This window comes from Rhea pennata, chromosome 3 (assembly GCF_028389875.1).
Source record: "Rhea pennata isolate bPtePen1 chromosome 3, bPtePen1.pri, whole genome shotgun sequence".
In the NCBI taxonomy this organism is placed as follows: Eukaryota; Metazoa; Chordata; class Aves; order Rheiformes; family Rheidae; genus Rhea; species Rhea pennata.
The window spans coordinates 129,936,317-129,950,640 of record NC_084665.1 but is presented as its reverse complement, the minus strand read 5'-3'; the positions used below and the strand labels follow the sequence as shown (position 1 = coordinate 129,950,640).

The window sequence follows — 14,324 nt, the reverse complement described above, 5'->3', positions numbered from 1 at the left end:
CCCACGGGGAGCCGCGATGGCGCCGCCCGTCCCGGACGATGGCACCGCCCGGTGCCCCCCCCCCGCCCCGCGCGATGGCGCCGCCCGCCCACCCCCGCCCCGCGCGGTGGCGCGGCCGGGGCGGAGCCATCGCCGGCGGTGGGGGGAAAAGAGGTGGCGCCCGGGTGACAGCGGCCCGGCGGGTGATGACGCCAGTTCTGCGGCACCCCCTCCCCCACAATGGTGCAGCCTCTTAAAGGGGCCCGGCCCCAGGATGGCGGCCTCAGGCCCTCGTGTCGCGGCGGCTCCCCTCAGCGTCCCTGGGGCTCCTGGGCTGCCCGGTGACTTCCCGGTCGCACTGCGGCCCCCCACAGCGTGAGCAGGGTCACCCTCACGCGTCAGCCCCAGAACCGGATCAACCTGCCACCCCCGGGGGAGGCAGCAGCCAGCCACGTCAGTCAGAGCCTGGCCCTAGCGTGGGGCGCTCACGTAACGCGGGCCGTGGGCTTGACGTCACGACGCATCACGCAGAGGGGCCGGCAGGGGGCGTGTGCGCGGGAGGTGTCATGGCGGAGCCGCGGCCGCTCACGCTCTCGGCTCCCTTCGTTCCAGGTGCGGGCCACGAAGCAGCCGCGCTGGTGCCGGCGGGAGCGCAGGTGAGCGGGGCCGGGGAGCGGGTCCCGGCGGGGGGGGATCAGAGTGAGGCTGAGGGCCAGGCCAGGGATGCCCTGGGTGCGGCCGGAGGGGCTGTGTCAGGGCTGGGCCCTGGCTTGGGGGGCCAGAGTGAGGCTGAGGGCCAGGCCGGAGATGCTGTGTGTGGGGCCAGAAGAGCTGTGTCAGGGCTGGGCACCGGTGTGGGGGTCCGTAGTGGGACTAGGGGCCAGGCTGGGAATGCCGTGTGGGGCCAGAGGGGTCGTGTTGGGGTTGGGCCCTGGTGTGGGGCTGAGGGGCTTGGTTGAGGCTCCTGTACAGGGACTGGGCACTGCCTCACTCTGTGTCTGCAGGCCCCGGAGCTGTCTCGGGAGGAGAAGCTGCAGCTGCGTAAGGAGAAGAAACAGCAGAAAAAAAAGAAGAGAAGCGAGAAGGAAGCAGAGCCTCCTGAGCTAGGCACACCCTCTGAACCAGGGCAGCCCCAGGGTGAGACCTCCCCACCCCAGGCAGCACCCAAGCCAGGACAGCCCTGAGTTGAGGCCCCTGGGTGACCTGTGTTGGAATTGCCCCTCAAACTGGGACAGCCCTGTGGTAGGGTCCCTCAAGAGCCGCTGAGCCAGGAACATCCCCCAGTTAGGGGATGCCACAATGAGACCTCTAGGGTGACTCATTCCTCCATGCACCTGAGTTCTCATCCCTACCAGCTCTCAGAAGGAGGGCCTGTGTTCCTGCAGGAACCGAGGCACAGCAAGACCAAACCTTTCCTCCCCTGAAAACAGAGCTTGCCTGGGGGTCTCCGTGTCTGCTTCACTGGGGGTTTGAGGGTGCTGGAGAATGTGAGGTTTAGTCCCACCTGCCCTCCTGAGGGCAGACCATTGCACAGACGAGGATCTCCTTGCTATGGGCTTCCCCCGATGCTGGGCTTCATCTCCTCATGACAAAAGGCTGGGCACAGACTTCCCCACTCCTTTTGCAGTAGCTGCTCACCCCACGTCCCCCCCAGCCTTGGCCGATGGCCCCGGTGGCACCGAGAAGCCCACAGGGGGCAAGAGCAAAGCTGAGCTGCGAGCAGAGCGCCGGGCCAGGCAGGAGGCTGAGCGGGCCCAGAAGCAGGCCAAGAAAGCAGAGCAGAGCCAGACAGCCACGCCAGCCAAGCCCAGGCTGGCCCCCACTGAGCCTCAATCTGGTAAAGACCATGACCGCAGGGATGAGCGAGCAGGGAGGGAGGGGGCAGGGGCTTTGCAGGGCATGCGGGGCACAGGGCAGTACCCACCCAGTCTCTGTGGCGTTTCCCTGGTGCCCAGGGTGCTGCCATGTTGTGCGCTTCCTGCCTGAGGGACAGCACATGGGCGCTGCACCAGAATGTCGCTGCCTCATGCCACTCTCTGCTCTCCCCGCAGTGGTAAAACGGCTGCCGGAGCACGTGCAGGTGGACGACCCTGCTGCCCAGAAGAAGCTGGCCAAAAAGCTGGAGCGTCAGCAGGTAGGAAGAAGACTGGGCATGGGGGAGAGGCTACATGCTACTAGGCAGTCATGCTGTGGGTGCACAGGGTGGGGGTCAGGCTAACTGCATGGCAGGGAGCAGGACTTGCTCTCTGCAGGGCAGAGGGGACCTCTGGTGTGCCACCAGTAAGCACCGAGGGCAATGGGTGATGCTGGAGTGAGTGGGGTGGTATGGGGACGCTGGACAAGTCATCATTGCCGCTGTTTGGCTACAGGTACCTCTGAGGCAGGACTATGGCACCAAAGTCAACCTGTTCTCCCACTTGCACCAGTACAGCCGTAAGAAGCCACTGACACAGCAGATGAGGTATGCGGCCTCTTCAACCCTGGCCTCTGATAATTGCGTGCCTCTGCTTTGGCAGGCCTGTTTGCAGAGTGGTCCAAAGCGAAAGGTTACCCTGGTCTGTGTGTGGGGGATAGGCTTGATTTGTAGAGGGGGTGCCTGTGAGTTGCTTTGCAGAGTAAAGGGGGGGCAGCAGGTTGTCCTGTCTGTAGGGTGAGGAGAGCTGCCATCAGGGAGCGCAGAGCTGTAGGAGAAGGGGCTCTGGGGTTAGTTGGACTCCTTAGGTTGCAGAGCAAGTAGGAACCTGACTGACAGCTCTGTTCTTGGACATCCCTTGGGTTGTTTAGGTAGGAGCCTGGCAATAGGTTAATTTTCACTGGGCTGTGGAGTGACAGTGCTGACACCTCCCTTGTGTTGTCCCTGCAGCATCCCCTCCACAGTAATCCATCCAGCTGTGGTGCGTCTTGGCCTTCAGTACTCCCAGGGGATCATCAATGGTTCCAATGCCCGTTGCATTGCCCTGTTGGAAGTCTTCAAACAGGTATGCAAGCTACCCATGCCCACCAGGCAGCATGGGTGTTGCACCAGGTGCAGGCACCTCTCCCTGTTCCCCAAGTCCTGGAGCTGTGGCCATACTGTCATCTTCACCCTCTCCTTCCTGTTCCAGGGCCATGGTTGGGTACACTCCTCCATGTGTTACCCTGCCCTGGTGCTGCTCCTCAGCAGGGGCTCAGCTCACACACCCCTGAGCCCTCTCTGCTCCCGCGCACAAGGGTGTCACCCTGTGCAGCTCATCCTTGTGCCCAGTCTGCAGCCCCTCAGGAACAGGTGGATGTGGCAGTGCCTGGACAGAGGGAGCAGGAGCCCCTCTCTCATGCATTCTTTCTTCTTGTCCCAGCTGATCCGGGATTATTCAACTCCCCCCAATGAGGAGCTCTCACGGGACCTGGTAGCCAAGCTGAAGCCGCACATCAGGTGAGGGCTCTCTGGGCTGGAGCTCCACTGAGCATGGCCCGTCAGCCTCCTCCCAAGACTAATATTTACCCAAACACAGCTGGGCTTTCCTGGGGGCTCTGGGTTCTGCCTCCCTGCCCACTGTCCCTGGCTCAGCTGCATCTTCCCTTTACCCTTCCTTGCCCTGCAGGCTGCTCTGGAGCTGAGCCTGTTTCCTCTCCGCAGCTTCCTGAACCAGTGCCGACCCCTCTCTGCCAGCATGGGCAATGCCATTAAGTTTCTCAAGAAGGAGATTTCCTGCCTCCCTGACTCCCTGCGAGAGGAGGAGGTGAGTGGCCTCCTGCCTGCAGCAGGCTCCATCCCTCTGGCCACTGTGGGCAGCAGGAAGCCTGCAGGCTGGAGCAGTCCACACACGACATGGCTCCGGGGGCTGCTGGTAGATGTGTGCAGGAGCAGTCCTGCAGAGCCCCATTGCAGAGAAGGTGCTGCAGCAAACAGGCTGGCTGGGAGCAAGACAGGGCCCACCAACTGCAGCAATGCTGAGCCCACAATCTATGCAGGCTGCAAGGGGCACAGAGCACATGGAGTGTGGAACAGCTGTGCTGCATGTGACAACACTGTCTTTCTAGGCCAAGGAGAAGCTGCAGGACATGATTGACAAATATTTACGGGAGAAAATCCTTCTGGCAGCTGAAGCCATTTCTAGATCTGCCTTTGAGAAGATAAACGACAATGATGTGATCCTGGTGTACGGCTGGTAAGAGGAGAGCCAGGGCAGCCAGGCTGAAATGCAGCTCTTGCAGGGGTGTCCCCCGTAAAGGAGGGAGAGGAGGCTCGAGACATTCTACAGACGTGTCACAGGAGGGCACTGGGACAGGGTAGTGCTTGTCACAGGAGGGTAGTTAACTTCAGTTCTGACTAGGCTCGTCTTTCAACAGCCCCAGCATCACAGGGTCTCTGTGGGAGCCTGGCTCTGGCATGGGGTGACAGAGACACATCTGGAATCGCTCTGTTTGGGTTGGATGTGCCTGGGGACCTGTGGTGACAGCTGTGCCTGGCAGTACCGCTCTGCTGCAGCTGCTGGCAGCCAGCCTGGCTGGGTCAGGCTGGTCACTGGGTCTGTCCCCTGGCTGAGGCCCCACACTGACACTCAGCAACCCCCTGGCTGGGAGCACCAGCTGAGTCCCCACTAGAGCCTGTGCCAGGAAAGTCTCCTCTCCCACCTGGCTGGTTTCTGGCAACGCTCTCCAGAGCATGCCAGTGCAAGGCCAGCTGGGTGGCTGCATGGGTGGGTGAGTGCTTGGCCTGGCTGCCCAGAGAAGCTGCCTCACTCCTGCCTGTCAGCTCCTCCCTGGTGAATCGCACACTGTGTGACGCCCATGTGGAGAAAGGCCGTGCCTTCCGTGTGATCGTGGTGGACAGCCGGCCGCGGCTGGAAGGCAGGGACACTCTGCGTCGGCTGGTGCGTAAGGGCATTCACTGCACCTACGTGATGATCAACGCCATCTCTTATGTGCTGCCCGAGGTGAGGAGTGTACTGGGGCTGTGCAAAGGATCGTGGCAGGCGTGGAGGAGGCTGCAGGATGGTAAAAGATGCTAACAGGTCCCTGTGCATCTCTGACAGGTGACCAAAGTGCTACTGGGTGCCCACGCGCTCCTGGCCAATGGCTCTGTTATGTCCCGGGTGGGGACATCCCAGATAGCGCTGGTCTCCAAGGCTTACAACGTGCCCGTCCTGGTGTGCTGCGAGACCTACAAGTTCTGCGAGCGGGTGCAAACAGACTCTTTTGTCTCGAACGAGTTGGGTACGGCTTCGGTTCTCTCCCTCCCTCCTGGCAGTGCTCTCTCTGCCTGCTGCTGGCTAGGACAGGATGAGCTGCCTGCTGTCCCCTTTCTCAGGGGCATGGGTTCCAGCACTTGTGGCAGGCTGGCCGCTGGGCAGCAGTGCTGCATACCTCCCAAGGGAGAATGGAGACTGGCTCGTCCTTTCCCTGGTCCTACTGGCTGCATCTCTCCCTCTCTCTGTAGATGACCCCGATGATCTGATTGTGCTCCGGAAGGGGCAGGCCCAGCTCAGTGGCTGGGCAGAGAACAAGTCCCTGCGCCTCCTCAACTTGGTCTACGATGTGACACCACCCGATCTGGTGGATATGGTCATCACAGACTTGGGCATGATCCCCTGCACTTCAGTGCCTGTCGTCCTGCGTGTCAAGAACGTGGATCAGTAGTAGGGGCTGCTGCATGGACCCTAAATAAACCTAGTCCGTGTGATACACCTCGCCTGCCTTCTGTGGTGTGGGAGGCTGGGGGACTGCTTGGCCTCTGCATGCAAATAGAAGTAGTTATACACTCATGTCCCCTGTCAGCGCTGCTGCAAGCAGAGCCCCAGGCTGCTCGGGAGAAGCCCTGTGTCTCTTGCTGGTTGGGCGCTGGGTGAGGAAGGTTGGGTGGGAGCAAGGCTTGGGAGGAGCTGCACGGGACTGCGTGTTGAGGCAAAAGAGCTCCTGCCAGGTTTGCAGATGCTAGATGAGGAGGCATAGACCAGCCGGGGTGCTCTGAGACGACAGGTGGTCGCAGCGGTGTTGGGGAATAGGGAGAGCGCCTGTAGGGTGCAGGAGAAGGTGGGTTGACAGCACGGCCCTGCGGGAGGGCAGCAGAGCCCTATGCCACTGGAAGGGGAAAGGAGCCTCCAAGTGCTGTGGGAAGAAGGATGGCCCTGTGCCAGGTGCAAGCCTGGCCATTCTGCTGAACGCTGGCGAGGTTGCGCAGGGGGCACGACAGGGGCAGAGCAACGGAGGCGCGTGGGGGCCCCTCGGCGACGCATGCAGAAGAGCATGCGCGCGGGCCAGCTCCCTCCGCCCGCGCGGGGAGAGCGTAGCCCGTCCGGGCCCGGGGCCGCGCTCGTGGCTCTCCGGCGTGCCTCAACGATGCCTGCGCCCGTCCTCCTCCACCGAGGCAGAGCCTTGCCTTCTCCGGGCTTTCTCCCGGGTCTCCGGGGCCCGGGATTCCTGCGGGCCGGTCTGACCGCAGCGGACTGAGGCAAAGGTGGCGTGCATGGTCTCGGCCTTTTCTGTGTCCTTTGTCCCCGGGACCCCGTTTCCCCCGCGCTTCCTTTCGTTACGGGTGGATTGACCGAAGCCCTTCTGCCTGTCCTGGGCATCCCTGGCCACCTTCGACTGCGCGGGGCCGTGGCCTTCTCAGCCCCACCCCTGCACGCCCGGACCAGCTCCCTGTATTCCTCCCTGCTCGCCTCCCCCGCTGCCTCCTGCTGCAGCCCTCCTGCCTCTGGTCGCCTTTGGCCTGGAGCTCCTTGTTCACCTGGCCGGCTCCGCCGCCCCCTCGGCTCGAGGGGCTGCTCACGGGCGCGGGGCATCCCGCAGCGCAGAGGAGCTGAGCCGGGACTGCCAGCCCACTCCCCTGCAGCCCCCTTCCCTCCGAGCCCCTTTCCCGGGGTCTTCCTCCCAGCAGGTTCCCCCAGCGGCCCAAGGGAGCGGCGCAGGCAGCCCAGCTTGAGCTCTCCTCACGACGGTGCCTGCGCTGCGTTCCCAGAGCAGCTTTGGCAGCTGCCCGCCGTCGCCCGCCAGCTGCAGCAGAGCCGTAGGTCAGGAGGCAGAAAGAGGGGAGCCCGCCAGCCCTCGGAGGGCCGGCGTCCGGGAGAGCCGGGCTGCGGCAGCCGGCGGCGGCGACGCCGTGCCGGGACGGGGTCGGCGCGCTCCGTCCCGGCGCCGGGGGAGCGGGCGGGAGCGAGCGGAGCGGGGGTCCCCGGCCGGGCCGCGGTGGGGGCCGGCAGTGCTCCATGCTGCGTCCCAGGGGCCGCCTGCCGCCAGGCGCCCTGCAGCGGGGCACGGGGCCGGCCCGTGGCCCAGGGCGCCGGCACGGAGGGCACGCGGTGCCGTGGGGCTTAGGGGCCGGGGGCTTGGGCTCTGCCTGGCCGCTCCCTCGGCAAGCCCCGCGCTGCCGAGTCGAGGTGGGAGCCGGGCTGGAGCAGGCACCTGCAGGCGTGCTTCGTCGGGCTTGCGGGTGCCCCTGGAGCCCGCGGATGGGGAGGCGGGAGCTGGAGCGGCCCCGCAGAGCCCCGAAGGTGCCGGAGGCGTTTTGCGGAGGGCCGGAGGGTCCCAGTGCAGCTCGGGGGGGACCGCGGGGCTGGCGGAGGGCTCAGGGCTGGGGCAGCTGCTGCGGAGAAGGGCGGGCGCCTGTGCACACAGGTGTGTGTGCATGCGTGTGTGCACACGTGTGCGTGCGCATGTGCGTGCAGATGCGTGTGTGTGCCGAGGCAAGTGCACGTGTGCATGCACGTGCATGCGCGTGTATTCTTGCAGAGGCACCTGCATATGTGTGTGTGTACGTGCACGTGTGCGTGGCCGTGGGCGCGCACACGCGTGTGCGTGGCCGTGGGCGCGTGCGAGGCCCCGGGGCAGAAGCGGGCGCTGCCGGGGGCGGGGGGGGGGGGGGCGGCGGGAGGGTGGGGTCGGCGGCGGCGCCGCCGGGCCGGCTGCGGCGCGGCGGGGGCGTGTCGGCGGCGCGGTGGGCGTGCCCATGCAGATCAGGGCGCGCGCGGGGGCCGCCGGGAGAGCGCGGCGGCGGCGTGTCGGCGGGCGCGGCGGAGCGCCGCGCGTGTCGGCGGCGGCGGGGCGCGCGCGGGGCGTCGGGGCGCGCGTGGCGGCGTGGGTGCGTCGGGGGTGGGTGCGCTTGCGTGCGTGTGCGTGAGGTGTGTGTGCGTGCGGCGGCGTGTGTGCGCGCGGGGCGGGTGGCGGGGGCATACTTACCTGGCAGGGGAGACACCATGATCAGGCAGGTGGTTTTCCCAGGGCGAGGCTCATCCCTTGCACTCCGGGTGTGCTGACCCCTGCGATTTCCCCAAATGCGGGAAACTCGACTGCATAATTTGTGGTAGTGGGGGACTGCGTTCGCGCTCTCCCCTGGCAGCTCCGGTGCAAAGGCAGACGCAGCGCTGCGGCTTTTTGGCGGCAGCGCGCCGCGGCTCGGCGCTGGCCGCGCTCGGCGCGCCGGGTGCTGCGGCGCGCGGCGCGGGGCGGCGCCGCTCGCCCCTGCCCGCGCCGCCGCGCCCGGCCCCCTTCGCTTACTCCCGCCGCAACCGCCCTGCCCGACGCCCCGCGACGCCGCCGCCAGCGCAGCGCAGCGCAGCGCAGCGCAGCGGCCTCCCGCCCGCAGCAGCCCCCAGCCCTCCGCAGCCACTTCCCTCCTCTCCGCTGCCGCCCGACGACATCCTTCCGCGCGGTGCCCCGCGGCGCCTCAGCGAGCGCCCGCCGCGCCTGCCGCTGCCACCCGGGCGTGGGGCGGGAGCCCGGGGAAGGCCCGCGCCGGGAGGGCGCCCCTAATCCTCCGCAGCTCCCCGCCGTCGTTGCCCCGAGAAGCAGCGCTCACAACCCCTCCCCAGCCCAGCGCTCCCGTCGTCCCGCCGTGCTCCGCTGCTGCCTGCTGGGTTTGGCTCCTGCCTCTGCGCCCCTCGTTCCCGCATCGCTCTGCCGCACGCTGCCACGGCCTCGAAGGCGCTGAGCTCGGTAGCCTTCCGCTGCGCTTCCTGCAGCAGCTCGGCGTCCCGCGTACCGGGCAGCCCAGCGCTGCGCCCCGCGCTCCAGCCGTGGCCTCCTCGGGGCGCAGCGGAGGGGCAGGATCACCTCCCTCGCCCTGCCAGCAACGCTCTGCCCCGCGCGCCCCGTGCGACAGTCAGCTAGCTTCTCGGCCGCGAGGGCGCCGTGCCGGCTCACGCCCAACGCGGAGCCCGCCGGCGCGCCCGGGCCGCGCTCCGCAGAGCTGCTTGCCGGCAGCTCAGCCCCCCAGCCCGTCCCGCTGCGCGGCGTTATTCCTGCCCGCGGCGGGACCCCGCGCGTGCCCTTGCTGGGCTCCGTGAGGCTCCTGCCTACCCGCCTCCAGCCTGCCCGGCTCCCTCTGGCCGCCAGCGCGGCCCTCCGGGCCGGCAGCCGCCGCTGCCGGCCGAGCGTCGGCGGCAAACCCGCCGAGGAGGCTCTCTGTGCCGGCGGCCGCGGCGCTGGGGAAGCAGTCGAGCGGACGGGGACCCACTACTGACCCCGCGGGACGCTGCTAGTTGCAGGCCCCCGGCCGGGCTTTGAGCCGCCGAGCGCAGCCCTCGGGGCTCTGCCTTTCCGCCGGCCCTCGAGCCGCCTCGCTGCCCGCTCGCCCAGGCCGCGCTTCCGCAGCTCGCCTGCGAGGACGTCGCGGGAGACGGTGTCAAAAGCCTTTGCCGAAGCCGAGGGCGGCGACATCCACTGCTCTGCCCCTCGTCTGCCCAGACGCTCATCGCGTCGCAGAAGGCTACCGGCATGATTTCCCCCGCGGGAATCCACGCGGGCTGCTCCTGGTCCCGCTTCATCTGCTTGGAGATGGAGTCCACCGGGAGCTGCTCCGTCGCCTTTCCCGGGTGCCGGGGAGGCGGACTGGCCGGTAGTCCCCTGGGTCCTCCTTCCCGTCGTCCCTTGTGAAGACAGGAGGGACATCTGCTGCCTTCTCCCGACGGCCATCGGCCCTCGGAGACGCTCGAGCGCGGCCTGGCAGTGGCGTCGGCCAGCTCCCTCCGCCCGCGCGGGGCGAGCGTAGCCCGTCCGGGCCCGGGGCCGCGCTCGTGGCTCTCCGGCGTGCCTCAACGATGCCTGCGCCCGTCCTCCTCCACCGAGGCAGAGCCTTGCCTTCTCCGGGCTTTCTCCCGGGTCTCCGGGGCCCGGGATTCCTGCGGGCCGGTCTGACCGCAGCGGACTGAGGCAAAGGTGGCGTGCAGGGTCTCGGCCTTTTCTGTGTCCTTTGTCCCCGGGATCCCGTTTCCCCCGCGCTTCCTTTCGTTACGGGTGGATTGACCGAAGCCCTTCTGCCTGTCCTGGGCATCCCTGGCCACCTTCGACTGCGCGGGGCCGTGGCCTTCTCAGCCCCACCCCTGCACGCCCGGACCAGCTCCCTGTATTCCTCCCTGCTCGCCTCCCCCGCTGCCTCCTGCTGCAGCCCTCCTGCCTCTGGTCGCCTTTGGCCTGGAGCTCCTTGTTCACCTGGCCGGCTCCGCCGCCCCCTCGGCTCGAGGGGCTGCTCACGGGCGCGGGGCATCCCGCAGCGCAGAGGAGCTGAGCCGGGACTGGCAGCCCGCTCCCCTGCAGCCCCCTTCCCTCCGAGCCCCTTTCCCGGGGTCTTCCTCCCAGCAGGTTCCCCCAGCGGCCCAAGGGAGCGGCGCAGGCAGCCCAGCTTGAGCTCTCCTCACGACGGTGCCTGCGCTGCGTTCCCAGAGCAGCTTTGGCAGCTGCCCGCCGTCGCCCGCCAGCTGCAGCAGAGCCGTAGGTCAGGAGGCAGAAAGAGGGGAGCCCGCCAGCCCTCGGAGGGCCGGCGTCCGGGAGAGCCGGGCTGCGGCAGCCGGCGGCGGCGACGCCGTGCCGGGACGGGGTCGGCGCGCTCCGTCCCGGCGCCGGGGGAGCGGGCGGGAGCGAGCGGAGCGGGGGTCCCCGGCCGGGCCGCGGTGGGGGCCGGCAGTGCTCCATGCTGCGTCCCAGGGGCCGCCTGCCGCCAGGCGCCCTGCAGCGGGGCACGGGGCCGGCCCGTGGCCCAGGGCGCCGGCACGGAGGGCACGCGGTGCCGTGGGGCTTAGGGGCCGGGGGCTTGGGCTCTGCCTGGCCGCTCCCTCGGCAAGCCCCGCGCTGCCGAGTCGAGGTGGGAGCCGGGCTGGAGCAGGCACCTGCAGGCGTGCTTCGTCGGGCTTGCGGGTGCCCCTGGAGCCCGCGGATGGGGAGGCGGGAGCTGGAGCGGCCCCGCAGAGCCCCGAAGGTGCCGGAGGCGTTTTGCGGAGGGCCGGAGGGTCCCAGTGCAGCTCGGGGGGGACCGCGGGGCTGGCGGAGGGCTCAGGGCTGGGGCAGCTGCTGCGGAGAAGGGCGGGCGCCTGTGCACACAGGTGTGTGTGCATGCGTGTGTGCACACGTGTGCGTGCGCATGTGCGTGCAGATGCGTGTGTGTGCCGAGGCAAGTGCACGTGTGCATGCACGTGCATGCGCGTGTATTCTTGCAGAGGCACCTGCATATGTGTGTGTGTACGTGCACGTGTGCGTGGCCGTGGGCGCGCACACGCGTGTGCGTGGCCGTGGGCGCGTGCGAGGCCCCGGGGCAGAAGCGGGCGCTGCCGGGGGCGGGGGGGGGGGGGGCGGCGGGAGGGTGGGGTCGGCGGCGGCGCCGCCGGGCCGGCTGCGGCGCGGCGGGGGCGTGTCGGCGGCGCGGTGGGCGTGCCCATGCAGATCAGGGCGCGCGCGGGGGCCGCCGGGAGAGCGCGGCGGCGGCGTGTCGGCGGGCGCGGCGGAGCGCCGCGCGTGTCGGCGGCGGCGGGGCGCGCGCGGGGCGTCGGGGCGCGCGTGGCGGCGTGGGTGCGTCGGGGGTGGGTGCGCTTGCGTGCGTGTGCGTGAGGTGTGTGTGCGTGCGGCGGCGTGTGTGCGCGCGGGGCGGGTGGCGGGGGCATACTTACCTGGCAGGGGAGACACCATGATCAGGCAGGTGGTTTTCCCAGGGCGAGGCTCATCCCTTGCACTCCGGGTGTGCTGACCCCTGCGATTTCCCCAAATGCGGGAAACTCGACTGCATAATTTGTGGTAGTGGGGGACTGCGTTCGCGCTCTCCCCTGGCAGCTCCGGTGCAAAGGCAGACGCAGCGCTGCGGCTTTTTGGCGGCAGCGCGCCGCGGCTCGGCGCTGGCCGCGCTCGGCGCGCCGGGTGCTGCGGCGCGCGGCGCGGGGCGGCGCCGCTCGCCCCTGCCCGCGCCGCCGCGCCCGGCCCCCTTCGCTTACTCCCGCCGCAACCGCCCTGCCCGACGCCCCGCGACGCCGCCGCCAGCGCAGCGCAGCGCAGCGCAGCGCAGCGGCCTCCCGCCCGCAGCAGCCCCCAGCCCTCCGCAGCCACTTCCCTCCTCTCCGCTGCCGCCCGACGACATCCTTCCGCGCGGTGCCCCGCGGCGCCTCAGCGAGCGCCCGCCGCGCCTGCCGCTGCCACCCGGGCGTGGGGCGGGAGCCCGGGGAAGGCCCGCGCCGGGAGGGCGCCCCTAATCCTCCGCAGCTCCCCGCCGTCGTTGCCCCGAGAAGCAGCGCTCACAACCCCTCCCCAGCCCAGCGCTCCCGTCGTCCCGCCGTGCTCCGCTGCTGCCTGCTGGGTTTGGCTCCTGCCTCTGCGCCCCTCGTTCCCGCATCGCTCTGCCGCACGCTGCCACGGCCTCGAAGGCGCTGAGCTCGGTAGCCTTCCGCTGCGCTTCCTGCAGCAGCTCGGCGTCCCGCGTACCGGGCAGCCCAGCGCTGCGCCCCGCGCTCCAGCCGTGGCCTCCTCGGGGCGCAGCGGAGGGGCAGGATCACCTCCCTCGCCCTGCCAGCAACGCTCTGCCCCGCGCGCCCCGTGCGACAGTCAGCTAGCTTCTCGGCCGCGAGGGCGCCGTGCCGGCTCACGCCCAACGCGGAGCCCGCCGGCGCGCCCGGGCCGCGCTCCGCAGAGCTGCTTGCCGGCAGCTCAGCCCCCCAGCCCGTCCCGCTGCGCGGCGTTATTCCTGCCCGCGGCGGGACCCCGCGCGTGCCCTTGCTGGGCTCCGTGAGGCTCCTGCCTACCCGCCTCCAGCCTGCCCGGCTCCCTCTGGCCGCCAGCGCGGCCCTCCGGGCCGGCAGCCGCCGCTGCCGGCCGAGCGTCGGCGGCAAACCCGCCGAGGAGGCTCTCTGTGCCGGCGGCCGCGGCGCTGGGGAAGCAGTCGAGCGGACGGGGACCCACTACTGACCCCGCGGGACGCTGCTAGTTGCAGGCCCCCGGCCGGGCTTTGAGCCGCCGAGCGCAGCCCTCGGGGCTCTGCCTTTCCGCCGGCCCTCGAGCCGCCTCGCTGCCCGCTCGCCCAGGCCGCGCTTCCGCAGCTCGCCTGCGAGGACGTCGCGGGAGACGGTGTCAAAAGCCTTTGCCGAAGCCGAGGGCGGCGACATCCACTGCTCTGCCCCTCGTCTGCCCAGACGCTCATCGCGTCGCAGAAGGCTACCGGCATGATTTCCCCCGCGGGAATCCACGCGGGCTGCTCCTGGTCCCGCTTCATCTGCTTGGAGATGGAGTCCACCGGGAGCTGCTCCGTCGCCTTTCCCGGGTGCCGGGGAGGCGGACTGGCCGGTAGTCCCCTGGGTCCTCCTTCCCGTCGTCCCTTGTGAAGACAGGAGGGACATCTGCTGCCTTCTCCCGACGGCCATCGGCCCTCGGAGACGCTCGAGCGCGGCCTGGCAGTGGCGTCGGCCAGCTCCCTCCGCCCGCGCGGGGCGAGCGTAGCCCGTCCGGGCCCGGGGCCGCGCTCGTGGCTCTCCGGCGTGCCTCAACGATGCCTGCGCCCGTCCTCCTCCACCGAGGCAGAGCCTTGCCTTCTCCGGGCTTTCTCCCGGGTCTCCGGGGCCCGGGATTCCTGCGGGCCGGTCTGACCGCAGCGGACTGAGGCAAAGGTGGCGTGCAGGGTCTCGGCCTTTTCTGTGTCCTTTGTCCCCGGGATCCCGTTTCCCCCGCGCTTCCTTTCGTTACGGGTGGATTGACCGAAGCCCTTCTGCCTGTCCTGGGCATCCCTGGCCACCTTCGACTGCGCGGGGCCGTGGCCTTCTCAGCCCCACCCCTGCACGCCCGGACCAGCTCCCTGTATTCCTCCCTGCTCGCCTCCCCCGCTGCCTCCTGCTGCAGCCCTCCTGCCTCTGGTCGCCTTTGGCCTGGAGCTCCTTGTTCACCTGGCCGGCTCCGCCGCCCCCTCGGCTCGAGGGGCTGCTCACGGGCGCGGGGCATCCCGCAGCGCAGAGGAGCTGAGCCGGGACTGGCAGCCCGCTCCCCTGCAGCCCCCTTCCCTCCGAGCCCCTTTCCCGGGGTCTTCCTCCCAGCAGGTTCCCCCAGCGGCCCAAGGGAGCGGCGCAGGCAGCCCAGCTTGAGCTCTCCTCACGACGGTGCCTGCGCTGCGTTCCCAGAGCAGCTTT

The 14,324-nt window shown here is 69.3% G+C and overlaps 1 protein-coding gene and 2 non-coding genes across 4 annotated transcripts; all 3 read left to right on the top strand.

The window, feature by feature from the left end:
- The first annotated feature begins 504 nt into the window (after positions 1 to 504).
- On the top strand, positions 505 to 5,643 carry EIF2B4 (eukaryotic translation initiation factor 2B subunit delta). Of its 2 annotated transcripts, XM_062573387.1 has the most exons (12): positions 505 to 635; positions 984 to 1,116; positions 1,607 to 1,816; positions 2,031 to 2,113; positions 2,349 to 2,440; positions 2,843 to 2,957; positions 3,315 to 3,391; positions 3,596 to 3,698; positions 4,000 to 4,127; positions 4,715 to 4,895; positions 4,995 to 5,175; positions 5,399 to 5,643. In XM_062573387.1, exons 1-12 carry the CDS (start codon positions 546 to 548, stop codon positions 5,596 to 5,598), a joined length of 1,593 nt encoding a protein of 530 aa, XP_062429371.1. In that variant the 5' UTR covers positions 505 to 545; the 3' UTR covers positions 5,599 to 5,643. The 2 variants fall into 2 exon arrangements, with proteins under 2 accessions (XP_062429371.1, XP_062429372.1); XM_062573388.1 differs by lacking the exon at positions 1,607 to 1,816.
- Positions 5,644 to 8,128: 2,485 nt separating this feature from the next.
- On the top strand, positions 8,129 to 8,292 carry LOC134139338 (U1 spliceosomal RNA). Its single transcript, XR_009958118.1, has one exon. It is a non-coding gene; the product is annotated as a U1 spliceosomal RNA (small nuclear RNA).
- A 3,534-nt stretch (positions 8,293 to 11,826) lies between these two features.
- LOC134139337 (U1 spliceosomal RNA) lies at positions 11,827 to 11,990 on the top strand. The gene has a single exon (XR_009958117.1). It is a non-coding gene; the product is annotated as a U1 spliceosomal RNA (small nuclear RNA).
- Positions 11,991 to 14,324: the final 2,334 nt, after the last annotated feature.